Below are 27,450 nucleotides of genomic sequence, written 5' to 3' on the forward strand. Positions count from 1 at the left end.
TGCTGATTGAATAAGTGAATGAATGAATGAATGAATGAATGAGGTAAGAAACGTAGAAGACCTACAACACTGGTGATAGAGGTTTTGAACACTGCCTGTTGTCCTGTCCTTACCTTCCTTCCTGGCCATGTGTTCATTATAGGAGAAAGAGACCTGGATTCTAATCTCTCAGCTCTATCCTAAACCCCCATATGTGTGACCATCAGCAAGTAATTTCACTGCTCTAGGCTTGGTTTTATCATCTGTAAAGTGAAAGTCTCAGGCCAAATGATCTCTAAGGTAGGTTTGAATTGTTTATATGAATATAGCTGTCTTTAGAGAAGTAATACAAGTATACAGAAACAGATACTCAAGTGTGGTGGAGACACATGAGTTAAAAATTTTCTGTGTGCCCTACTCCCAGGTCTCTCTCCTCAAACAAAGCCCCTTTAGACTAATTCTGTCTTCCTGCCTTAAATACTTTGCTTATGCCTCTAGTTCTTAATATATCTACTCCAAGCAGTATCATTTATCTTTGTACTCTTCAAGACAAAAAATTTAGTTTACTACTTTCTCCTATATTTAATTATACATATGGATATTTTAGTGATTTCTATTCATTTCCTTTAATAGACTTAGAGGACTATTTCTTTTTTTAAGCACAATTTCTTAATCCATCAATTTTTAGTAATATCTTGACTTCCCACTAAGTGAATTAATGTTCCCTCACTTCTCTCCCTTTAATTTCCTAGCTTCTATCAGTTCAATCATTACTTTTATTCCCACCAAAATCATTATTTTTATATTGCACAAAATTAAAATAGTTAAATTCTCTTTTCTGACTATGGCTGTCTATAATGTTTTTTCTGTAGGTTAATTTTGAAAATTGAAAGCCAATAAAGTATAATTGTGTGAATAGCATTTACTGCAAAACAAGGTAGCATGCTTAGATGTGCAGAGGGAGTACATAGTCTATATCCCCAAACCTGGGCCACTTCAAGAGGAACCCTGCAGGCATCACAGCAACACTGATTCTCCCATAATACTCTGTGTGTTGCTTGAAATCACTTTACATTTTAGCTTGTTTCATATTATGAAGGGCTTTCATTTCAAAATATCCTCAAACTTGAAATTTAGCGTGGTAGCTCTGAAACTTGGCTGTACGTTGGAATCACCAAGGGAGCTGTTAAGAAACCCTGATATTTAGAGGATCCCACATCCACCGTTTCTGATTTAATTGGGCTGTTGTGTGGGCTGAGCATCTGGGAGTTTTAATTTTTGGCAGGTTATTCCCAGGAGTAGCCCAAGTTGAGGACCCTAACCATTAATGTCAGTCATGTCTAGTAGAGTCAAAGGTAATGAAATATACTGAGCCCTTTGGAAGCAAGAGCAAAAAATAAAACCTGATACTGGCCGAAGGCTTCTAGAACATTTTATTTCTTTGTTGGTTGCAGTTGTCTCCTTTGTAACATATCACTACTAAGATTGTTTAATGAGATGCACTTCTCTGCACTCAGCTTCTGTGATATTTGAATGTCATTATTTGAATGGTTTTGTTTTCAAGTCTATTCTTTTCTTAGGTAGATACTCTGGGGCATGGGGAGCTGGAGCCGTTGGAAGGAAATTGCGTGAAATTTTGTCAGATCCTTGATATTCACACCTATGTTTTAGTAACTGATGTTTTTTCATTGAGTCTAAGAATTTAACAGGTACTGTGTTTCCAGTAGTTCAAATCTGATTTTGTCTAATGTCCAAGGTCAGTTGTTCTCTTTCAGCACTCCAACCAAGGCATGTAGGAGAGCTAGAGGCAGGCTGGTTGGCCTCAGGTTCTAGTAGGAATAGCAGGCTGTGAAGAGAGACTGAGTGGAAGCAGCACCAGAAGAGCCGGAGTGAACATACTGTCCTTTGGCTGCCTGGCAGTTAGCCTAAAAAGCAAGCATGAGAGAGGACATGGGGTTAGAGCAAATGCAACCCTGTGCTTGACTCTCTCTGTCTCTCCTTTGAAACCAGCTCCACCTGCATTTGGATTTTTTTTTCTCCCTACAATGATTTTGCTAAATATTGATGCTGATAGCTTTCCTTTCCTTTTATGATACATTATCTCCTTTTTTATCCCAGCTTTCTGAGCATTTCTCAGGCAGGCTGAGGTTTGTGTCAGTTACTGAGAAATTCTCTTTTTAGTACCAACAGTATTGCAACAACAGTACTAAAAGTTGAGAAACTTCTCATTGATATAGTGATAAGGGAATGGACATTTCAATCTGAAGAGTGGAGAAGCTTGCAATGGCTGTTCAAGTCGTTTGCTAGGAAATGGTCCAGATATTATGCCAAAGGACCAGGCAAGGTATAGCCAGAGGTACAACACAGCAAATTAAAGAAATTATTCCAGGGGTGTCTGAGGGGCTCAGTTGGTTGAGCCTCTGACTCTTGATTTCAGCTCAAGTCATGACCTCATGGTTGGTGAGTTCGTGCTCCAAGTTGGGCTCTGTGCTGACACTGTGAAGCCTGCTTGGGATTTTCCCCTCTCCCTGCCTCTCTCCCTCTGCCTCTCCCCCACTCACACTCACACTCTCAAAAAAAAATATTTCAAAAAAAATTTTCCATTTTCCACCTATATTTGTCCACAAGAATATATAAGTTTTTGGAGTTGTAATTACACTATCATTTGATTCCTTGTATAAATTCCAATTAAAGATGAGTCCAGAATTACAAAACCTGCAATAATAATATTTGAACGCCCCTCGATGGTATCATGTCTTCAAGTCACTGTTGCTATAGTCTTGCTCTCTCTGGGACTTATTTCTACATCTACAGTGATTTTCAAAGTATGTTGCATGGACCTAAGCACTTCTTTAGGAATGAAAATTCTTTGGCTTGACCCCAGTTTTTCTCAATCAGAAACTTCAGTGGCTGGGGCCCAGAAGTCTGTATTTTCACACACCCTCCACGTGATTCGGATGCATACTCAAGCTTGAGAACCACCATCCTGAATGATGAACTCAACTTCCCTTGTTTTGTGTGGATGGCCCTTCCAGCCCTTTCTTTCACAATCCCTCCATCATACTAGCTACATCTCCCCACCTCCTCAGCCACACATCAGCACAGCCAGACCCAGCTCTCCATCCTAACAAAGTCAAGAACTACCTCTAAAATCTCAAACCTCTTTTATGCCTGTGGGATGTTTTCTAAGCTTCTCTGGGGCCTTCCTTTCTTTAATGTCTCATCACCAAACTTCTGGCTATGCTTGATTCCTTGCCCAGCCTACTCTGTGATCAGCAAGCCACATTAGGGCTATTGCTCAAGTTCAGCACTGTCCTAGCTCCCTATTAAACTTTTACTCTGCTATCCTGCCATTTCCCACTGAGATTGATCTGGATCTTCCTGCATGATTAAGCTATTAGGAAACTTCAGGATCTAAGTTAACACACCACAAATTTACTCTCATTTCAGCCATACCGTGCCTGATGCTTGGCCATTATGTCTGGTCAGTCTCCTCCCAGGCTACTCCAACAACTATTCCAAGGTTCCCCAATGTTAATTAAGACTGAAATCTCCATTCCCTTATCACCCTCAACAGATGGCCTCAACTGGAATCAACTGCTACATCCCTTCACCTCTACAGACCTGATTCCAAACCCATTTTTTTTTTCTTCTTTGCTGCCTCTTCCCTCCTTTCCAAAACCAACTCTGCCACCTGCATTTAATATTTAGTTTCGTGCAATCTTGTTTCTTCTAACTCCTTGTCCTCTCAATTATCCCCACTGACCTTGTCTTTAATCTCTCCTCTGGCTCCTTTTGCTTTACACTTAAACATGCCAGGCTCTCCCCTATTTGGCTGAACCCTAAGCTCCCTGAAGGTGGTATCTGCATCTCCTTTATTCACCCCAGCCCTTGGCTCATACTAGGTATTCGAAAAGGAATTGTTACTGATTGAATAAAATCCTTTTAGTCCTTATTTCTCCTGGTATCCTTTCTGGGCCTTTTCCCACCAACCTTCCTTCCTGAAACCTTTCCTCTTCTCTCTCTATTGAAATCGTTGAGCTGAGGGTCACTGTATATGCTCCTAAATGCCAATGTCCGCTTTCCCTCAGCCTTTATTCTGAATCTCCCTGTAGCGTGTGACTACTGATCCTCTTGAAACTTGTCTCCATTTGTTCCCAGGATCCTTGGTTCATATTATTGCTGCTTGTCATGATGGCTTTCTTCTTCATCTCCCCAAAATGAAAGGTGCCTGGGGTCAGTCCTTGGCCCTCTTATGTTCCCTCGCCAGTGTCTCTGTGGAGATTGTCCTTCAGTCTGCTGTCATCAACTAAGCTCCCAGTGTGGATAATTCACAACTCTCTCTAGCCCTCTCCTTCCTACTGAGCTCTAATGCCACCTTTTCAAATATCTAGCAGACACTCTCTGGAGATACCATCATGGCCTGAAGAAAAAGCAATGCTTCCCCAGGTAAGAAAGCTCCAAGTATCCACTTGATCAAGTAGCTAAGAAGCAGTAGCATCTTACCAGGGCCCGCTTCATGAAAGCCTCCTGGGTCGCCTTCTTGTTTGCAGCTTTGCCGCCCCAGGCAGCCAGTGCACTAGCCTGCAGGGCCCGTCCGTAGGAGAAACTTAGTTTCCAGGGTTTTGGTAGAGGGCAAAGGTTGATAGCATTGAGGTTGAGAGTAGCATCCTCTTCGCTCATGCCACCAGACAAAAAGCAGATACCTGGAAGGAAAGAAGCCATTCCTCTCTACTATTCCCAGTTTATGTGCCTGGCTTGAGAAAGCGAGCAATGAGCCTAAAAGAAATGTGATGCCTCAATCTTTTCTCTTTGCATGGAACTGGGTTGGAAAAATTAGTTAGCTTTTGCTGAGGTTAACTGGGCTAAAAAGAGAAGGCTTTAATAAATAAGGAGGGTGATTAAATATTGAGGAAATAAATGGATTTTGTGCATTTGGACAGACTCAGGATATGTGGTATCATGGAGTATGAGGGAAAGTGCTGGCTGCCTCTGAGATACAGAGGTCTGTTTCCTGGAAAAAAGAAGACTTTTAGACAAACACAAGAGGTTGTGGAACTCCTTCACAGGTTGAGAGCTAAGATCTCAAGTCAGAGGAGAAGGAAAGCCTTACCAGGAACAGCTGCAGGAACAGTACGGTGCAGAGCTGTGACAGTGGCCATAGCCACTTGCTCTGGCATATACTTCTTGGTACAGGCGTGTCCAGCGGTCACCATGTTGGGCTTCAGCAAGGTGCCCTCCAGGTAAACATGATGGTCATTCAGGGCCTTATAGACAGCAGCAAGGACCTGAAGGACAAGAGGTCCAAACAGATGAAACCCAGAGCCAGCCTGACAGTCACCTGACCTTGGCACTTTTATGTCGCAGGGATGCGAGCCAAAGGTAATCTTGTATGAGGCTTGGCCAAAGCTTCCCAACCGGCTTCATCTCAGTCCACCTACTTTTGCAAGTGGAGAAACTGAAATCAGGTTACACTGCAAGTATGAATGAAGTACCTTCTAATTACATTTTTCTCACGTGATGCTCGTCTTATTTTTACCTATTTATTTATTTTTTAATATGCAGGTTTTTAAATTTTTATTTATTTAAATTCAAATTAGTTAACATACAGTCTAGTATTGACTTCAAGGGTAGAACCCAGTGATTCATCACTTACATACAACACCTGGTACTCATCCCAACAACTGCCCTCCTTAATGCCCATCACCCATTTAGCCCATCCCCACCCACGTCCCCTCCAGCAACCCTCAGTTTGTTCTCTGTATTTAAAAGTCTCTTATGGTTTGCCTTCCTCTCTGTTTTTAATCTTATTTTTCCCTCCCTTCCCTATGTTCATCTGTTTTGTTTCTTAAATTTCACATTTACTCATCTTATTTTTAAATTTCTTTGTTTACATATAATGTAACTGATCCAAAAAGATAACAGGATTTACCAAAGGTCCCACAGCTGGAGACGTGGATTGTGAAATGCAAGTCTTAGTACAGAAAATCCTGTGCTTTTTCCATATGGAGAATACCATTGTGCCAAAAAAAAAAAAAAGGTTTGATAAGTACCTCCTTATCTTCTCAATGCTACGTAATGATTCCAACTGAAGAACATTTCATATATCGCAGCTGATATATGTTAAGTACCAAGATTTTTCACCTGGAATTGGGACTTTTATGTTCAAGACTTACCTTCTCAGTAACATACTGGCAGTGTTCCATGTCATGGTCTCCATCAGGAAGTACCTCTGGTTCAACAATGGGTACCAGCCCATTCTAAAAAGGGAAAAGGAAGAGGTAAAGAGCAGCTCTGCTCACTGTGATCCTTTCCTTAAGAAGATGTTTTACAGCTGCCTGGGGCACCTGGCTCAGTCGATTAAGCGTCTGGGCTCTTGTTTTCAGCTCAGGTCATGATCTCACAGTGTCATGAGTTCAAGCCCTGAGTCAAGCTCTGTGCTGGCAGCGAGGAGCCTGCTTGGGATTCTCTGTCTCCCTCTTTCTCTGTCCCTTCCCCACTCACACTGTCTCTCTCTCTCTCTCTCTGAAAATAAGTAAATAAACTTAAAAAAAAGATGTTTGACAGTTGCAATTGGTATAAAATGGGGCCCTTATAGAGAAATACCATTCACTGACTTAAAGGCAGTGAAAAGAAATGTAATGGGATTTCTAAAGAGCATTTGTAGCTTGGCCAAAAAAGCACAGTGAGGTTAAAAAAAAAAAAAGTTCTCCTGGGAGTGAATAAAAAAAATAAAAACCCATAGTTTCTATAGATACAGATCATGCTAGAGATTATTCTAGCTACCTCATAACCTAGTTGTCACCCATTTAGTGCAGTCAAGATCACTAAGAAAGATCCCCCTTGTGTGGGTTAATTAAGGAATTAAGCACTGTTTATAGTTCTGAGAACGTTGGTAACTCCAACATAATACCCACACAAGCAAATCAGACGTTAACTGGGATCCCAGGACACTTCAACGTATGTTGGAAACTAGTGTCAGGTCACCATCCTCCAAGATACTATTTGGATTGGGGCTAAATCAGAGCTGTCACTCTTGAGCTAGGGATCTCAGAGGATCATGTTTTAGATGTGATGGAGCATAGGCAAGCAAGTGCCCTGGCCCTAGGGGCTGGATCACTCGCAAGACTCAGCTTATAGAGCTTTGGCAGAGGGCAGCTATTGATGGCATCAGACTTTGGGTTCATAGCTAACTCATGGAAGCAAATCTTACCCTACCATACCTAGCTATAACAAAAGTGGTACAAAATGCCACCAGGATAAGGGGTGAGATAAGGTTCATGTACTTATAGTAAAATTGGAAAGAGAAGCTCTGAAGAAGGCTCTTTCCTACTGTTGTTTTAGCTCAAGGGGAAGGCTGAGCACCTGCTGACAGATGCTGGCGTAGCGGGCCAGGGCATTGGCATTTTCCTGGATGGCAAGGTTGGATGGACACTGGTTGTCAATCCTGAGCACAGCACGCCATTTCCCAAAGTCAGCACCATCTTTCTTGTACTGGGCACAGCGCTCAGAAAGGCCATCGAGCCCTGCAAGTCACAAAAGAGAAAAAGGCTTCCTTGCACCCTTATCCCTGATCCATGGGGCACTGATGAAGTGAGGAAGTTCTTCTTTGCCTTACCTTTCAGTTGGTGGAGCTTAAGGACTGAAAACATCCAGGCAAATAAATATCAATCCCGATACTGAGCCCAAAGATCTGGGGCTTTATACTTTGTAAGAAGAGAGGGAACTAATATTTGTTTAGTATTTACTATGTTCCAGGCATGATTCTAGGAATTTTGCATACTTCATCTAATTACCATAAGAATTCTAATAGTTAATATTATAGTAGTTTTACAGATGTGATAACCCAGGCTACAAGAGGTTAAGTGACTTTACCAAGTTTGCATAGCTAACAAGTGACAGAACAGGAATTCAAATTCCGCTTAGCTAACCCAAAGCTGTGGTTCATACTTATCTACTTGGGCAGTGAAGTACCTTGTAAAACTGTCTAATTGGGAAGTGATAGAACCAGGAGTCAAACCCTGTTGAGTCTGATTCCAAAACTTGGGACCTTTCCTCTCTTCTGCTGCTGGATTTTTCTCTAAAACTTATACTCTCAGGTACAGAGTATCTTCTCCGCACAAAGCACTGTGGTAAGCACTTTATGTACCTTATCTAATTTAATTCCCACAACTATTCTGCAAAGCAGACACTGTCATCCCATTTTAACTGGCTCAGAACATTTACATGACTAGCTAGAGGTCACACAGTTATTACATAGAGGAGCTGGGATTGAAAAGCAGATGTGTGTGGCTCTAAAACCAGTGTGATATTCATATTTTGTTTTCCCTTGCTTCCCTCTTTGCTTGCCATCATTTCTAACATATATTGGCATGATTCATATCAGTGGGTGATATCCTTACCTTGAATGGTGGTTTCTTTGTTGGTTCCTGCAAGGGGAGCACCTCCCTGGTCTAACTGTGAACATAATTAACAAGCAATTAGCAGATGTCATGGGCCCCAGGAAAACACAAGCAGAGCCCCTGGTACTAATAGTTGTCATTTTTCATAAGCCAAGGAGTTGAATTCCAAAGGTGTGTTAGTAACAGGATGGAGGGAGGGGCAGAGACACACAATTCAGTCCACAGCAGAAGGGAAGTTACCTGGAAGGAACAATGTCTGAGTGTCAACACTAAGAAGATGGAGAGTATGGAAAACACCGGGAGCTTGGTAAATAAGAAGTAATCTGACAGTACCTGGGATATAGAGGTGCCATATAGGAGTAGCTCCCTTAAATTATGTGTCTAAGAGAAATTTCATGAGCACCTGCACATACCAGGCACTACATTATTCCAGGAAATCAAAAGAATAAAGACACAGCCCCTACTCTCGGCATACCAGAATCTGAGGTCATGAGCCAGAGAGGTAGACAGCCTGGGTTTGAACTGGCTCCAGTTTTGCCTTGCTGTGGGCAAGTTAGCGCTATGCCTTGTAATTCCATTTTCTTGCCTCATCTCTAAAATTAGGATAATAACTAAACTGACCTCCAGAGGTTATAAGGAAGATTAAAGGAGCACTTGGAGTTATAAGCACTCAACTGATACTAGTTTTCAATCCTGAGCTCATGTGGTTTGAGATAACAGAGTTATAACTGAATGAATGGTAAATGCTTCAATAATAATAGTGATCCTGAAATAAATAATAATTATGTGACAGGAGCTGTTTTATAAACTCCTCATTCTTATAAGAGCCTTATGAGGTACGCCCTACCATTCCCATTTTAGAAATGGAGAAACTGAGACACCAGGAGATAAAGTACCTTATAGAAAACTTGGCTGGAAGAAGAAGGCACTGGCAGAAAAGTCTAGAAGAGGATCTGGTCCTCAGGGGGAGGATGATGCTGGAAAGGAGTACGAATGACGGTTGGATGATGAGGGTGTCCAGAGTGTTGGCCCAGTGACTGTGCTGAGAGTTGGGCTGGGATGAAGCAGAAGGGAGGTGGAAATGGAAGTATTTACCTTGATTCCCACCACAATCCCCTTTTCCTTGAGGATGTTTCTGAACAGCTTCCCCTGACTGTCCTTCTGGTAGAGGGTCTCATGGAAAAGGATCACGCCCCCGATGCTCTGGTTGATGGAGTTGTCTACAGTAAAGAGGATTTCCCGGAACTGCCGGCGGTTTTCCTCAGTGTTCTCCACCTTGATCCTCTGCAGGCGGTTTCCCATGGTGCCTATAAGGTGGGTGGGCCAAATGCAGCTGGAGGGGCAAGCCAGGGCTTTACTGCTGGCCTCCTCCACTCTAGCTCAGCGACCCTCAGCAGGATGGCAAGACTCTGTTTTATTCAGATCTTCAAAACTGTCTCCCTTTTGGCTCCCTCAAGAAAGACCTGGGCTGCTGTCAGGATGCTGGTTAGGAAGTGCATGGAATGGACATGTCAGGGTCCAGGTGGGTGGAAGCCACCATTGGGTTCAAGTGGGTTTGTAAGGCCCTCAGACCTCTCTAGCCACTCCCACCGCCCACCCCCAGGTCCAGCCCTCAATCTGACTAGACTATACAGTAGAAGGAGGGATGGGGCGGGCTCTTGACTCCTCTAGCTTCTATCATTTTATGGTGGGCCATAGAAGCCAGCTGCAACCCTCCCTTGTGCCATCCTGGGCTTCTCTTAGCCACAAGCCCTTCCTTGTTCCAGATATGGACACTTCCCTGCCTTCCCTGACCTTCCTTAGCTGACTTTACACTGACTTCTCAGCAGCAGAGGTCTGTGTATCTGACCTCATTCTTATTACTGAGTTCCTGGCCTTGCTATAGTCTATATTCAAAAGATCCCTGGCAGGGCACCTGAGTGGCTCAGTCAGTTAAGCATCCAACTTCGGCTCAGGTCATGACCTCGTGGTTCAAGATTTTGAGCCCCACACTGGGCTCTGTGCTGACAGCTCAGAGCCTGGAGCCTGCTTCAGATTCTGTGTCCCCCTCTCTCTCCACCCCTCCCCTGCTCCTACTCTGTCTCTCTGACTCTCTCTCTCAAAAATAAATAAAACATTAAAAAAAAAAAAACCCAAATGATTGCTGGCAAGGGGGCCTTAAAATGGAGGGCTTGAGCCTCTTCCTTTGTTTTTCAGAAATCTACCCACTGGAACTACAGGACTCAAAATGTCTATGTTTACTGGGTCTTCTGCTCCCACTGCTGTGTACCTTTACTCCTCCGAGAGGAAAGAATATGATTGTTGATTGCCTTTGCTAAGTTGTAGAAATAAGAATACACTTGTATGCTGTTACTTGCACTCACCTACGGACTCATCTGCAGCCAGGATCCCCTTCCCATTGGCAACAATGCGCTGGGCGATTTCTGAGAGCTCCTTCTTCTGTTCTGAGGTGAGGGCTGGAAATCGGTGGGCCATGGTGACAGGTCTGGAAAAGAGTGTGGGAGTGTCCTGAACAGAACTGCAGGTGGATCAGACAGGTTCATGACCAAGACAGCCAAGGTATGCTACTAAGCCCTGTGGGCCCCTCTATTTCTGAACCATGTCCATAATGGATAAACAAATGAGGTCTGGGTTTTTCCCCCTCTAGCTTAAGTAGTTGCAATTAGCCATAATGGAGGAAGGTGGGATGCCAAATTTCATGGTCATCCTAAATAGAATGTCTTCCAGGAGACCTTTGGGTTCACTGATTCTGAGACTGAACCAGCTAACTAGTGACCCACTCAAATCTGACAAATAGATGGCACTGCGGTCATTGACTATCCCTCCATGGATCTCTGGTGCCTTTGGGTGCTCTGGATGACTTGAAGCCAGGACAGTGAGGCTTTCAGCCTCGATGGCCATCTCCCATTTTATTCTGTTAGCCTGGATTATTCTTTGGGTAGCAAGCTTGAGAGGAGGAACTGCCATTTGGCCTTGCAGTTAACCTCCCTTCGGCTTTGGGACATAGAGTATGGTGTGCAAGGCTCTTTTTTCTTATATTCAACCACCTATGACACCATTTGGGATATAAGGGGAGGATTTTCCCTAAGTGGCTCTGGACTGGAGGCTCCCATGGACTCTAGGATCACTCTGTATGCCAAAGTCATACAGTGATCCCTGCTCCAATCCCTCTCAGCTTCACTGCTCTAGCAAAGAGAGACTCTGGTTTGAAGATCCCCTATGCAAGCACCCTCCTCGGCAGTGGCCCTCTGAAAAGAATCTTGCCTCTGTTCGGCTGCCACCTTGGGCTAGTCAAAAATGCAAGCTCCCAGCACTCTCATCTGGATGTTAGAAAGATTAATTTTTCAGGTGTTGGACTATCAAAGAAAAAAAAAATGGTGGTAAGGATTATCTTGAATGGTGTCCTATTCAATCCTATGACCTCCTCCTTTCCCTGGTCTTCTCCCTCTCAAACACTCATCCATAGGGTAGATGCCCCATGCCTGCTTTCTACTTCCTGCAAGCACAGGGACATCTCAGTTCTCATTTAATCCACTCAGCAATGGGGTAACCAAGGCAGCTATTATCTTCATTAGTTAACCAGCAAGTTAATACCCAGAGAAGTTAACAGACTTGCCCATGGTGTCAGCTAGGATGAGGCAGAGCTCCCCACCCAGTGCTGCCCCGCATGGCAAATCAATTTCTTCACATTTTCTGCATCCCTTCAAGGCAGGGTTGATATAAGAAGTGGATGGCTACTGAACTAATTCACAAGAGGGTGTCATTGATGCCACTCTCACTTCAACAGGGGTTCTCGCATTAACCCCAAGGAGTGGAACCACAGCACTGTCACTGGGGACAGACAGGATAGACTAATGGGCAATGATCTCTAGAGAAGATGATCTTTCGAGACCCCTCTCATCCCAGCCACCTGAAGATAGGGTTTCCCCTCATTTATATATTAGTTCCTAAAATTGTATTCGGGGATTACTAACTTTAAATCTGGCCACTAGTTCTTTATGTGGATAAAAGCCAACCTGAAATTGGTGACCTTCAGACCAAAGTGCAAATTTTCTCTCTCAGTTCAGGTAATTGCATAAAGGAATTAACAAATAAGAAATACAGATGTTTCCCTGATGAAACAAAAGGAAAACATCACCCAATAATAGCAAATGACCATTTATTGCCAAGTACTCTGCTAATTGCTTTACATGCATTATATAATTTATTCCTCATTATACCCTCAGAAGGCAGCTGGGCTTCTCCCCTCCCCACACACACATTATATAATAGATAAGGAAAGAATATAAGAAAGTTTAATTATTTGTCCAAGGACATGTAACTAATAAGGCACAAAGTTAGGATAAGGGGCAGTACTCCCCTCTTTCAAGGAAAGAGTGAGCCTGGTGAAAGGAATCAGCCTTTGGGTGACTCTAATGTCCCCAATAACACCCCCAGAGTACTTGTTGATGACACCCCCAGAGGACCCAAAATCCTTGGGCTGTGGTTCATCAGCCTTACACTATAGAGCTTGTCGATTTATAAACATCTCGTATATTCACACAGGGTTTTGATCCTAGATCAGACAGACCTGGATTCAGACACTGGCTCTGCTTCCTCCTCACTGGGACCTTGAACAAGTCAGTAACTTCTCTGAGTCTTAGTTTACTATGGAATAAATGGTGCTAATATCTGCTCTGGTTGTCTCGTTGCCAGGTCTAATGTAACTTGTGAGCACGCGTACTCATTGTAGTTGCTCCGAATATGTTTGTCGAATTAATTGCATGATAAATTGGAAGATGTTTTATAATGCATTATGAAAATGTTGGATATTACTATATATCTCTTTATAAATGTTAAAAAAATAATTACCCAAGATCCCATGTTTCTATATACTACCAAGTTATTTTTTTAGTCTGAGTGTGCTGATTCAACCAGAAAAAAAAAACAGAGAAAAGGTCAAATTGAACCAATACTGCTTATGGGAAGTTAAACTTCTACAGAGAGATTAAAGGTCTGTATCACATCAGCACAAATGTTGCCCCTCTGTTAATCATAAAACAGGGTCACAGACCAATGTTCATCCCTGGAGACAGGAAGATAGCCAGGAGTGGGTGACCATGGAGAGTGATTTCCGTGCTCCCCAGCCTCTGCTCACTGAGGTCTCAAGCCAATTTGTTTTTAAAGTGTGATGGGAAGTTGTTCACATTGTATTATTACAATGGGGGGGGGGGGCGGGAAGCAAGTTTCAAGGAAGTATGTAATATTTAGTATCATTCTTTTTTAGTTATAAAAAAAATGGTTTGGGGCGCCTGGGTGGCTCAGTCAGTTAAACATCCGACTCTCAGTTTTGTGTCAGGTCGTGATCTTGCAATTTCGTGAGTTCAAGCTCTGCATCAGGCTCTGCACTGACGGCATGGAGCTTGGGATTCTCTTTCTCTCTCTGCCTCTCCCCTGTCCATGCCGTCTCTGTGTCTCTAAAAATAAATAAATAAACCTAAAAAAAAGTTTTTTACTAGTATAACACATACTGTTTGTGCATCTATGAAAGCAGAGAGTAACCACCCTGGAGTTACTTGTGGGGACTGAAATGGGATGGAGTGACCCTCACATTTTACTTTATAAATTTTTTGTAATGTTTGCTTTCTCAATGAATAGGTTTATATATTACATTGTTTATTATACGTAATATATTAACAGGTGATACATATACAAATCTGGGAGAAGTTTGTATGGAAATATGAGAATAGAAGGTAATCACAGAAAAACAGAAGTGCAAGTGACCTCAGAGATGTCAACCCTGCCAACTTTAAAGATGGGGAATCTGAACCTCAGAAAGAATATGTCTGATGCCCCTCCTAAATTGTGATGCCCTGGGATTATAAACCACATCCTACTGGCTTCTGACTTGGAATCCTTTCTCCAATCCTTTTTTAGAAAAATAGCAGATGAAACCTACAGTTCTTTCTGCCTTCCTTGAAGAGGTTCTGTGAAAAGATAATGATTTGTAAAAATGAATATTTAACTCCTAGGGAAATATAAGGGAGTAAAGAGTCCATTTGCTTCTCCATGTGCAAGGCAGATGGGCTTTCAAGAAGACATGAGGAGCTAATACATTGAAAGCCTATGACCTCCAGGCACTGCGAGCAAGATTTTACATATAGATGTGTGAAGATGCCCACAGCTTCATTACCCATCCACCCACCCCCATGTCACAGTGACAAGCACAGTGAGATGCCCTATGACAGCTTGATCCCTGATGCTTTGAACACACATGAGGTAGCTCAGAAAGAGAGCTGAGTGTTGCTCTTTCTTCTAAACTGGCACCTAGGTCAAAGGCACTTCTTGGTCTCCATCCAGCACCTCAGGCTTTAGCGTAGGTCTGGGGTGGTCCCCAGATGTGCCTTGGCTTAATGGCAGCAGAGCCCAAGTCCCTACTGGATCCCAATTGACTAACGGAGCCCTAGGTAACTAGAAAGAAGTTTATTTTAAAAGGCAGAATCTCCTGGGGTGCCTGGGTGGCTCAGCCCCACTCTGGATTTTGGCTCAGGTCACGATCTCACAGTTCATGGGATCAAGCCCCCTGTCGGGCTCTACGCTCGCTCGACAGGGCAGAGCCTGATTGGGATCCTCTCCCTCCCTCTCTCTCTCTGCCCCTCCCTTGTGCATAAAGGCAGCATATCCTCATAACACATCTATTTTTCAGACAGTAGAACAAATATCCTAAAGTACGTCAGCAGCTTCTGAGTTATTCCAAACAACTTAAACTGTAGGATCTTCAAAGTAGGAAATGTTACAGAAAGCATCAAACAAGTGGAAATTTGACAATTCATAAACAAATGATGATGGTGCTCTGTGACAATTCCCAGCCTGTTCCATTTTCTCATTTGAGCAGTGGGTGAAGGCAAGGGTAACAAGCAACATACACCAGGAGCTCATTTATGTGACAAAGGAGCTTCAGGGCCAGCACTAGCAGGAATAGGAAGAGAATGAAGAAAATGACATCAGGCAATAGATATGTAAACAAATCATTGAATTAAGCAGTTGTCATGGGGAGAATAGAAATGAGCAGGAACCTCAAAACATGATTGGCACCTAACCAAATAAGAGCATTCAAGCTGTTTCTCCTAGGCCAAAGACAGAAGAGCTTTCATGCAGGTCACACTGGGAGCTGACATCCATCCTGAGCATTTTGCCTCCAAAGAGTCAGCAAAGGTGTGGATGAGCATTCACGCTTAGGGAGGAAAATCATTTCAGTACAACATCACATTTTCAGCCACCATCAAGTTTCTCCTGAAAACAAAAGCAAACAGACTTTCTCCTCTACCTGTGTAGTGCCATTGTTAACCCCTTACTCCCAGGTGTTGTCCAGGCAGACAAAGGAAGTTCTTTTACTTACAGTTTGTGGGGGAGAGTCCTCTTAGGTATCAGAAGCCGTGGACGAGGCAGCAGCCGCCAAATAGGACAAACCTTTGGGAACACACAGTTTTTATAGAGGTCTTGTCAAAGTTTGTTTGTTGTGGGTTTTTTTTTAACTTTCACCCTCCCCTACCCACCTTGGCCTGATAGGGAGGTGTTTATCCGATACCTGGTTGGCTCATAACCAGCCAATCCTGATCACGCTCACACACTCACTGGACTCACAGAATGTTAAAGCTACAGTGGGTATCTGGAGACCATGTAGTTCTTAACCTAGACATCATTTTTTCAAGTGAGGAAACTGAGGCCCAGAGGATTAGGGGATTCCCTTAAGTCACAGAGCTAGTAAATTACAGAGCTCTAGAGCCACCCAGAGAAACTGGGAAGAATGTCACCCTTGCTATAGCACTTACTAAACACATGACTTTGGCCAAGGCTTTATGTCGGTTTGTTTCTTTTCATTTCTGCAGGCCTTAATATCCTCCTCTGTAAAATGGGATCTCAACTTCACGATAGCATTAAATGAGTTTGCAAAGTCCTTGCACACATTAGGCATGAAAGATCCTTCCTATTCCCCAAGAACCAAGCTGGGCCCCATGATGTTTTTAATACCAGAACACACTGTATTTACCCCATTCCCATTCTCTCTTACACTTTACAAGTTTGTCTTTAACTTTGCTAAAAACTAGAATAAAACCCAGAGTGATTGGTATAAGCCATCAGTTTTCCTAGATATACACTGTGTGGGTGTGGGTGCATTCTACAGGGTTTTGTTTTTTTTTTTTTTTTCCTGATCACCAAACCAAAACCTAATTCAAGAGAAGGCAAATAAAAATAGTGTCTGCTTCCTCAGGCAAATAATGAATGTGGCAAATAAGAGTTATGTGGAAATCTAAAAATAATGGAGTGGCCACGATCATAGGAAAGTATAAAATTTTCAGGAACCTATTCCTTTGGAATAACTCATAAAATGGGAGGAAAAAGACCCTAAAAACCAAGTGCCCAGTGGTATAGAGTGTAACACTCTAATGAATGAACCGTCAATGAAATGAAAGAAAAAGAAGCAAAGAACAAAGCTGTCTTTAACATCAGAGTCTAGGCTCAGACAGCTTCTAAAAATGGGGGAGTGTTAGACATTGAATGTGATTGTGAAAGGAAATTGAAATGTTTGAAACACAAAATTGAAGCTCATTTGCCTAGGGAAGGTTTGGCCAAGCAAGGCCTGTCCTAAGGATCGCAGGGGGCTAGGCCAAGTACAGACCATTGGCATTCTTTTTTTTTTTTTTTTTAAACATTTATTTATCTTTGAGAGACAGAGACAGAACATGAGCAGGGGAGGAATGGAGAGAAAGGGAGACACAGAATCGGAAGCAGGCTCCAGGCTCTGAGCTGTCAGCACAGAGCCCGACGTGGGGCTCAAACTCACGAATCGTGAGATCGTGACCTGAGCTGAAATCCAGTCGGACGCTTAACCGACTGAGCCACCCAGGCACCCCTGGTGTTCCTGACTCCACTTGCCACCCGAAGGCACGCTTTCTGGTTTCCCCGTGTCTGCCTGGTGCTCCTTCAAGCCCTGGTGCTTGATTCATCAGACCACGATGATCTGCTCTGGGGACATATGAGTTTCATCAGATTTGCTTTGTGTCAAAGGAGAATGGAGGAAGAGAAGGTGGACAGTGACGAAAGAGTACAGAGTAGGATTAGTGACGGCCATTGGCGGTCAGGGCTGGAGTGTCAGAAGTGTGACTAAATCGTGCCACCCATTGAGAGACGCACGGTAGAAATAATTTTACTTACGCTACCAGCACTAGTTCTTCTTGCTATAACACTGGCAGCAATAACAATACTAATAGCTATGTTTAGAGGTGTTATGATGCATCTGGTTCTCCCTATACACGATTTGCAATCTCAGCACCCCTCTGTGGAAGGGTTTATTACTCCTGTTTTCTGGATAAGGAAACTCTGGTTCAGAGAAAGCGAGGGACTTGCCCAGAGTCACAGGACAGGTACACGGGGACGCTGCCTCCTCCAAGCCAGTGGTCTAAAGCAGAGCTGCTTACCTTTTGGCGACCACAGACTGCATAGATTAGTCCTTCCCCTCCCGGCCTCCCAGCAGTTTATAACCTTGGACATTAACCTGCATTCATCATGGAAGAATGCCTTGCGTAGGCAGACCTGGGTGGCCCTGCACTTGCTGGGCATCGTTTCACGTGGACAGCAGCCTGGCCAGGCGTGTCAGAGGATCACTACCATGCTCACCCCTAGTGGTGCCACCAGCATTTGGCTGCCTCCACGGTTTGATGTGCAACTGAAACTCAAAGTTCAGGAAAGCAAGGCTTACTGGAACATAGAGAAACAGCAACTCCTGAGCAACACAGACTGCTAGTAGGGTTTTGGTTCTTTTTGTAAGTCTCTTAACTTAGTAAAATGTTCAAAACTGAGGTGTCACAATATGCAGAAAGAACATGGGACTTGGGCACTATGAAACACTGGGGAATCCTTCAATCTCTTTGATGCTCAGTTTTGCCATTTGTAAAATGGGCTAGCGATGCCTCCATCTGAAACGGATTATGAAGCAGGAATGAAATGACATATGATGAGGCATTTAGCACACAGTAAATTTTTATTAAATGGCTTGATCTGAATATATAACTCTGGTTTAGAAGTCCCCAGTTGCAGACTCTTCTAACAGAAGAGTACCTCCAACAACTGCCATGTTTATTCTCCACTCCCCGCCCTACTCTAGATACTTTGGATTTGAATATGATATCTACGTAAGTCAACTGACAGGCCATGAGTTCAATGTTTTCATGAGCACTATGAGGTCTGAGTCCACAAACTTACACATGCAAGTTAATCTATATATCATAGTTACACTCAATATAGGGTTAGTAGTATTATAAGGGCGCCTGGGTGGCTCAGTCAGTTAAGCGACCAACTTTGGCTCAGATCATGATCTCATGGTTCATGAGTTCAAGCCTCGCATCAGGCTCTGTGCTGATAGCTCAGAGCCTGGAGCCTGCTTTGGATTCTTTGTCTCCCTCTCTCTTTGTCCCTCCCCTACTTCCACTCTCTCTCTCTCTCTCAAAAATAAATCATAAACATTATAGGATTGGTAATATTACAGAGGAAGAACTTTCCTAAAAAGGGGCCACATCTACATAATGGAAGGAAGATCCACGATTGGGCCAATATGGCCTTTTAAAATATCGTTTCTAATCTGTGGTACAGACATTTCCTTACTATCTTGCAATCTGCTTTAGTGGTTGGGATGGTCTCAGGGCCCTGAAAGCAGTGGTCCTTATTTTGGTCACAGAGATAGAGCTAGTGTTATTTCAACACAGCTCACGGCATTTTTACTGAGGTTGTACGTATAAGGCATTTTGTTAGCTACAGAGGCATTTTGCAGAGAGTACACTTTTGTAGAGAACACAAGATGATTAAGACTGGCCTGTTGTCAAGAAACCTCTAAGAAGTGGGAAGAGAGAGTTGAGGTCAGGATCAAATAAAATCAAACCAAATAAGAGAATGCATTTGAAAGTACAAGAGATTGTGGTGGTGGTCGTGGTGGCTGTGATTGCAGTGTTCAGTGAAGACTCCATGAAGAGACATGAAAGAAAAGTCTAGATATTCTGGATTGCTACATGGCCAGGTTAGCCTCCATACCATCTGATTCAGCATGTCAGACTACAAGATCTATGTGCAGAAAGACAGTGATAATTTAAGATTATCTAAATTCAAGGGGCGCCTGGGTGGCTCAGTCAGTTAAACGTCTGACTTCAGCTCAGGTCATGATCTCGTGGTTCATGAGTTCAAACCCTGTGTTGGGCTCTGTGCTGACAGCTCAGAGCCTGGAACCTGCTTTGGATTCTGCGTCTCCCTCTCTCTCTGCCCCTCCCCTGCTCACGCTCTGTCTCTCTCTCTCTCAAAAATAAATAAACATTTAAAAAATTAAAAAAAAAAAAAGATGATCTAAATTCTAGGTCTTAGAAATACCACCCCCTTGAGACTAGAGACAACTAAAGCCTGAATGTGATAAAGAATGAGGTTTGCCTTGTCTGAGGAAACTCATATGTGCAGTTAGGACGCTGCAGAGGTAGAAGCAGTTAGAAAGAATGGGGCTGCAGAATTTCAGAATTAAGTGTCCAGTAGTTCTCTGACAGGAAAGAGTTACACTGTGGTCAGCAGTGACCACAAGCCCCCGTTGTCCCATATTCCCTCCTGGAGAGTTGTTTACTGCCTTGTCAGTGTTTTCTCTCTGCCTTTTGCTCAATCATATCAAAGTCCAATTTTTCCCTCACTATCTAATCAGGACTGTGGGTGATCACCGTGTATTTTTTTCCCCACTGTTCCTTATCTCTTTGGTGAAACTGTTTGGTGTTTAGGTGAGAAGGTATTGTGTGCTAGTACAAAGAGCCACAGATAAGGAGCCACAAGATCTGGGTGGTGGTCTAGTTCTGCCCCTGGCTAGCCATGGGACTGAAGGAAACCACGTTTTCTCAGCCTCCCGTCCCTGATGGGCAAAGTGGGCCTAGCAATACCACTCCTGTGTAATTTTTCCATGTTGTTGCACGGAGTGAACAATATCATCTAAGTGAGCGCTTTGAAAACTATAAAGCCCCACCTAATTACAAGGTGACTAAACCATGTTCTTCATGGAAGCAAACATCACCAATGCTCCTGGCATGCGTGTGCACACTCACACATGTATGAGAATCAGAAAAGAAGGTTCTAGTCCTAGTTCTGCTCTGAACATCTGGAAGATATTGCCCAAGGGAGGGCATTACCATTTGTTGACCACCTACTCCTTACAGGGCCTTTTCTGGGCACTTTGCATAGAGTACATCATTCAGTCCCCACTGCATCAGCCAGGTAGGCATTGTTTTGGAGAGGAAGGAGTTGATCCTGTTTCTGGCCCAAGGGCACACCATTAGTAAGTAGCAGGGCAAGGACTTTTAAATACAGATCTCTAAAGCCATCCTAGGACCTTCTATGGGCCTATGCATCATCCATGCAGTGAAGGAGGGATCCCTTCTAGCTGTGATATTCTATGGTCTTTCCCCCTGAAATTGTGTGATTTTGACATACATGGTTATCCTAAAACAAAGAAAATGGTTTTAAACAATAATATAAGAAGCTTAAATTAGACCATAAAATGCTTTCTTTTGGGAAGTATTGTTAAAATGGATTATTTATTGATTAGAAATCTTCAAAATGCTGATGTGTATGAAAGAAACCGGGTAGTTCTAAGTCCCTGTCTCCTATTCCCCTACCCCTTGGTTTGCTTTATTCTATAGGAATGAAGAGTGCCAGGCTGACCAGATCCTGGAAAGTTGGATAAAAGGTCCAGACTCTGAGCGGCAGCCAGCCAGCCAGTATATGCAAATGGTGGACCAGCCACTTGCTTAGTGACCACATCGGTGCCACCTACTCGCCCACAAAATGAAGAACAGGGTCACTCAGCCTCCTAGGTAATTAATCCAGTTACCTGAAAATTCAACCCTGTGCCTTTCTGAAGGCCCAGACATAAATTTTTTTGGTAAGTCAATATTTTTTTTTTTTTTTGTCATTAAGAATTTGGACTTTGAAGTCAGACAGAACTTACCCTTAAATTCTGGCTCAGAGCTTCCTAGTCGTGTTACTTTGGGCAATTCCTCTAAGCTTTTTGAGCCTCAGTTTCCCTAGCAGCAAAAGGATAATAATAAAATGTGACCTATGACATTGTTGGAGGATTGGATTGAATAATGAGCAAAAAGGGTTATGCATGATGCCTGACAAAAATTAATTACTGGATAAATAACAGTTGCTATCATTCTCCTCTTCATTATCCCCTTCTCCCACATTGTCCAAACTCCCCTCTCCCTTCTCTGTCACCAAAGAAGAGTCATTCCAAAACTTTTTCTCCCACAGCACCCAACCTCATCATCTCCTGTGTCCTTCACCCTGAATCCTCCCACCTCACTCCTACCCTCAAAAATCTTTCTTCACTTAATATATAGAAAAATTAAGGTGGCTCCTGAGTTCATCTCAAAAGTTGCATACCCACACCCAAGAAGAGGAACATACCCCCCCAGAAGGTCGTGGGGAGCTGTAGAAGAGGAACATTTTTTTCACCCATCATAGTACCCAAAGTTCAAAGGTATGACTTGTCCCTTAAAAGAGATGAAGAGAGGCAGAAGCAGTTTGAGGAGATTAAAGAAAATGGCATGGTGAGTGGGTGGCCCAATTGGTTAAGCATCTAACTCTTGATTTTGGCTCAGGTCATGATCTCACTGGTGGTGAGATCAAGCCCCAAGTCAGGCTCCTGCTTAAGATTCTCTCTTTACTTCAGTCCCACCCCTGCTCGCAAGTGCCTGCTCTCTCACTCTCTCTCAAAAAACAAACAGACAAATGTAGTTTCATTTTAAAAAGTGAAGAAAAGAGGGGTGCCTGGGTGGCTCAGTCAGTTGAGTGTCTGACTTTGGCTCAGATCATGATCTCACAGTTTGTGAATTCAAGCCCTGCGTCGGGCTCTGGGTTGACAGCTCAGAGCCTGGAGCCTGCTTCAGATTCTGTGTTTCCCTTTCTCTCTGCTCCTCCCCAGCTTGCACTCTCTCTCTCTCAAGAATAATTAAACATTAAAAAAAAATTTTAATGAAGAAAAGAAAAGAAAATGGCAATGTGATTTGTGGAAAGTGTAAAGGCACATGAAGGAAAAGAGATGAATAAAGAGATAGCCATGCTTTAAAGACTTATGAGACAGAAAACCATTAAAATCCTAGAGGAGACCACAGTCAAGTAACCTCTTTAACATCAACCATAGCGACTTCTTAGGAGATACATCTCCTCAGGCAAGGGAAACATAAGCAAAAATAAACTATTGGGACATCATCAAAATAAAGACTTCTGCACAGTGAAGGAAACAATTAACAAAACTAAAAGGCAGCCTACAGAATGGGAGAAGATATTTGCAAATGACATATCTGATAAAGGGCTAGTATCCAAAATATATAAAGAACTCATAAAACTCAATACCCAAAAAACAAATAATACAGTTTAAAAATGGGCAGAAGACATGAATAGACCTCTTTCTAAAGAAGACATCCAGAGATAGCCAACAGACCCATGAAAAAATGCTCATCACTCATCATCAAGGAAATGCAAATCAAAACTACAAAGAATGGCTAAAAACTAACAACAACAACAACAACAACAACAACAACAACACAAAAACCACAACAGGTGTTGGCAAGGATGCGAAGAAAGGGGAACCCTCTTACACTGTTGGTGGAAAAGCAAACTGGTGCAGCCACTATGGTAAATAGTATGAAGTTCCTCAAAAAGTTAAACATAGAACTTTGTGATCCAGCAATTGCACTACCAGGTATTTACCCAAAGGACACAAAAATACTAATTTAAAGGGATACACACACCCCAATGTTTATAGAAGCATAATCAACAACAGCTAAATTATGGAAAGAGCCCAAATATCCATCAACTGGTAAAGAGGCGGTGTACACACACACACACACACACACACACACACTGGAATATTACTTGGCAATCAAAAAAGAATGAAATCTTGCCATTTGCAATGACATGGATGGAACTAGAGAGTATTATGCTAAGCAAAGTAAGTCAGAGAAAAACAAATACCACATGATTTCATTCATATGTAGAATTTGGAATTTAAGAAACAAAACAAACAAAGAAAAAAGAGACAAGCAAACAAACTCTTAACTGTAGAGAACAAACTGATGGTTACCAGAGGGGAGGTAGATGGGAGAATTGGTTAAATAGGTGATGGGGATTAAGGAGTGCCCTTGTGGTGAGCACCGGGTATTCTATGGAAGTGTCAAATCACTAAATTCTACACCTGAAACTAACATTACACTGTATGTTAACTAACTGAAATTTAAATAAAAACTTGAGGGGAAAAAAAAAAAAGAGAGAGGTGGCCACGCAGCCACAAGTCCAGAATCAGAAAAGCAGGTTGAGTGGCAGAAAGGGCCACCATGCTAGGCAGGCAGATAGGCTGACTTCATCAGCACCCCTGTGCCACACAATTCTAGAAGCATGGCTGTATGCCTGTCCCCAGCAGCACAACTGACTTCTAGGCGCTAGACCCCACTGCACAGCCAGATGGAGGTGTAAATAAGAGGCTGGAACAAGTTATCTCTGAGGCAGAGGGCCCAGGGAAGTCCTCATCCAATTACTGGCACCCTCACAGCCAAGGCTACATGCAGACTGATCCTGACCAGGCAGCAGATGCCCTGGCTCCCCTGAGGGAGAAGAGGAGAGAATAAACACTCTTTTAACCCATTTCCTGGCCAGGCTTGCCCTGTCCTGCCATTCATTTTGGTGGCTCTCCTTTGGGCCATTTGTCCAGTGAGAGCAAAGACCTTTGATCCTAGGGGGGTAATGTAAAAGCTGTCACTTTAAAAAGTGTGAAGAAGGGGATACTTGGGTGACTCAGTCCGTTGAGCATCTGACTTTGGCTCAGGTCATGATCTCACAGTTGTTGGGCTCGAGCCCCATATTGGGCTTTGTACTGACAGCATGGAGCCTGCTTGGGATTCTCTGTCACCTCCCTCCCCCACTCATGCTCGCTTTCTCTCTCTCAAAAAATAAATAAACATTAAATATATTTTTATGTGGGAAGAGGGGCACCTGGGTGGCTCAGTTGGTTAAGTAGTTAAGCATTTAACTCTTGATTTTGGCTCAGGTCATGATTTCATGGTTCATGAGATGTAACCCATGTCAGGCTCTGAGCTGACAGTGCAGAGCCTGCTTGGGATTCTCTCCCTCCCTCTCTCTCTGCTCCTCCCTCGCTCATTCTCTCTCTCTCTCTCTCTCTCTCTCTCTCTCTCTCTCTCTTTTAAAATAAGCATTAAAAAAATAAATAAATAAAAAGTAGGAAGAGAAAAGGCAGCCTTGGGGGATACCTGGGTGGCTCAGTCAGTTAAGAGTCTGACTCTTGATTTTGGCTCAGGTCATGATCTCGCTCACGGTCATGAGATTGCGCCCAGCATTAGACTCTAGGCCGGGCATGAAGCCTGCTTGAGATTCTCTCTCTCCCCCTCTCTCTCTCTGCTCCTCCCCTACTTGTGTGCAAATGCTCTCTGTGTCTCTCAAAAAAATAAATAAATAAAGGCAATCATTTATTACAAATAACTACATTCTGGAATGTCACGGTCAGAGAAACAGTTACCTCTTGCTAGAGCTCTTGCTCACACTGTATGCAGGCAAATCTGCCAATCTTTTTTCCAGTGCTCCCTCCTGTCCTCCAACCTCCAGAAGCACTGACTCTGGGATCGTTTCCGTCATGCCTTCTCCCCCATGCATCTTGGACCTATGAGGTTAGCCGCCAACAGTGCCCCTCTGCAAAAGTCAAAGTCCCATTTGGGTCTAGTAGGGTGAGAAGGCAAGATCACAAATAGCTGTAGTTAACTCTCATCTCTGCTCGACTTTCTTTGCCTTTTTAGATCCGGATAAGATTGGCTCAAACCTCCATTCTATAACCTCCGGAAAGCCCAATGCCTTTCTCCAGTTTGAGGGAGATTCTGGGAGTTCTATTAAGGTCACTCTGGCTCAGAGCTTCTCATTTCACTGAATCTGTTCAGTCAAGCACACGGGTCATCCCCCAGCCCAGGACGCCAGCCCTATCCCTACCATGATGACCTAGATGGGAAACTTGACTCCTTCATTAGATTTCTGTAAAAAAAGCAAAAACAAACACACAAGCAATTTCACTTGCACAAAGTCTTTTTGTAGTGCTAAAAGATTAACTGGGTCATGCGAAAATTCTAAGAATTTATCTGAGCAATACCAAGTAAAAGCACTCCATTGAACAGAGTTGAGAAAAACTTCTATAGATAAAAGGGAGAAGCAAAGAAATGACATTGATTAGCTGTAGCTTAAAACCTAGTTGGCTGTTAGCAATTGGCTGTCCTTAGGTTTCAATTTCGTAACCTTGAGGCATTTACAGGCTTAGATTTTTGTTTGCTCACGTAGGAGCTTTGGCATTAGAGCCACCTCTGTCTAACAGCCTCCTTGTATAATTAATTTAACAGTAGACACAACTAACCGTTTGCAGAGAGGAAGGGGAATTACATGGCAGTGATCGAACAATTTAAATCGAACATTAGTCATCCCTATTCCTAGAAGTCCTTTGAAACACCCGCTTCCCTCCCCCCCCCCCCCCACTGCCCCGGTCCAGGCGGGGTGTTCCATTCAGTGCTGCAGGAAGCCTCTCCTTTGCCGTGTCCCCCCCCTCCTCCGCTCATTTCTTCCCTCCCAGATTGTCCTTAGAAGTCTGAATTGGTCTTACTCTCCCGGTTGAGGCAGTACCTCCCAGTACACCTCCAAACCTTGTATCTCCAAACAAATCGACTTCCTGGGCTGTCAGACAGGGTCCTATACTCTGCTTGTGACAAGCCACTCAGAAACCCTGAAACTTGGGGTGCCTGTGTGGCTCAGTCAGTTAAGTGCCCCACTTGGGCTCACGTCATGATCTTGCAGTTTGTGAGCTTGAGCCCCACATCGGGCTCTGTGCTGTCAGCTTGGAGCCTAGAGCCCACTTCAGATTCTGTGTGTCTCTCTCTGCCCCTTCCCTGCTTGTTCTCTGTCTCTCTCTCAAAAAAAAAAAAAAAAAAAACTAAAACATTAAAAAAAAAAAAAAGAAACCCTGAAACTTTCTCGAATCTATTCCACCTTCCTTAGCATGTATTTTTGGTATTACATCACATTTTTGGTTTCTCTTATAAGTGTATTCCAAGGTTGTGTGGTGAGGGCCATGAGACAGGCAAGCCCCGCCTTGTGAGTTCAGAGGAGGGGATTCTCTTTCTCTGAGATGGTCAGGGAAGAATCCAAACGTGGACCCACTGAGAGTGTAGAGGGTTTCCTGCTCCGAAATAGAACTTCAGGTACATGTTTTGGATGGAGGTGGGTGCTGGGCTACGAGGACGAGTAATCCTTCCATGGGCCTGTTTTCCCCTTACCCTTCTGCTCTGAATGTGGGGGTGGAACAGGACCAGAAAACACCAGAGAAGAATTAACAAAGGACAAGTATTCCTTTGTACCCTGATGACGTAATTTCATTTTCTTGAGCTAGACATGACCAGGACAGACAGTGGCCCTGTTAGCTAATCATGGCCTGGAAGAAAGGCAAGGGAAGATGTGTACAATTCTGAACCTTGTGTTATTTTTTCATAGACACTTACTTCCCCTAAATGGGGTCTTAAAAATCAAACCTACATAGGAGAGACCTTTTTACATGTTTGCTTATAAAGCCAGGAATGGTATTGTTTTATTAGGTATATATCAATGAGGGTTTTTATCTTGGCCAAGCAGGGCATCTAGCCAAGGCTAGAACAACCTGGGTTTTAACATACAGACTACAAATCTGTGGCATTTCACTTTAACCAGGACCAACACCAGAAGGCCAGGAAGATCTGAGCTTCAGATTCAAGAAAGGCCTCAAATTCAGTTTCAGTGTTACCACCAAATGAGTTATAAACAGAGCTCTTATTGTATGTGTGTATTCGAAGCAGTAACTTGCCAAAATGTATGCATTCAAATTAACTCTGGTTTTGCCATTTCTTCATTTTTAATATACTTACTGGAAGCTGAAAATTAGGGAAGTAGCCTGGATCTCCCTTGTCCTCTGATAGTCCTTGTCCTCAAGATAGTC

At 43.3% G+C, this 27,450-nt stretch overlaps 1 protein-coding gene across 1 annotated transcript; it reads right to left on the minus strand.

Moving 5' to 3' along the window:
• Positions 1-1,394: 1,394 nt before the first annotated feature.
• ALDOB (aldolase, fructose-bisphosphate B) lies at positions 1,395-15,893 on the minus strand. The gene is made up of 9 exons (XM_060609175.3): positions 15,760-15,893; positions 10,745-10,866; positions 9,477-9,688; positions 8,382-8,436; positions 7,345-7,505; positions 6,156-6,239; positions 5,093-5,267; positions 4,486-4,685; positions 1,395-1,904 (listed from the first exon to the last, which is right to left on the minus strand). Exons 2-9 carry the CDS (start codon positions 10,854-10,856, stop codon positions 1,809-1,811), a joined length of 1,095 nt encoding a protein of 364 aa, XP_060465158.1. The 5' UTR covers positions 10,857-10,866; positions 15,760-15,893; the 3' UTR covers positions 1,395-1,808.
• Positions 15,894-27,450: the final 11,557 nt, after the last annotated feature.

The sequence above is a fragment of the Panthera onca genome, chromosome D4 (assembly GCF_046562875.1).
Source record: "Panthera onca isolate mPanOnc1 chromosome D4, mPanOnc1 haplotype 2, whole genome shotgun sequence".
Classification (NCBI taxonomy): domain Eukaryota; kingdom Metazoa; phylum Chordata; class Mammalia; order Carnivora; family Felidae; genus Panthera; species Panthera onca.

Coding starts and splice junctions, on each gene's coding strand:
- ALDOB (XM_060609175.3), bottom strand. CDS start 10,856: ATGGCCCACCGATTTCCAGCCCTCACCTCAGAACAGAAGAAGGAGCTC. Junction 8,437..9,476: donor GGATTGTGGTGGGAATCAAG/GTAAATACTTCC, acceptor TTATGTTCACAG/TTAGACCAGGGAGGTGCTCC. Junction 7,506..8,381: donor CAAAGAAACCACCATTCAAG/GTAAGGATATCA, acceptor TGTGACTTGCAG/GGCTCGATGGCCTTTCTGAG.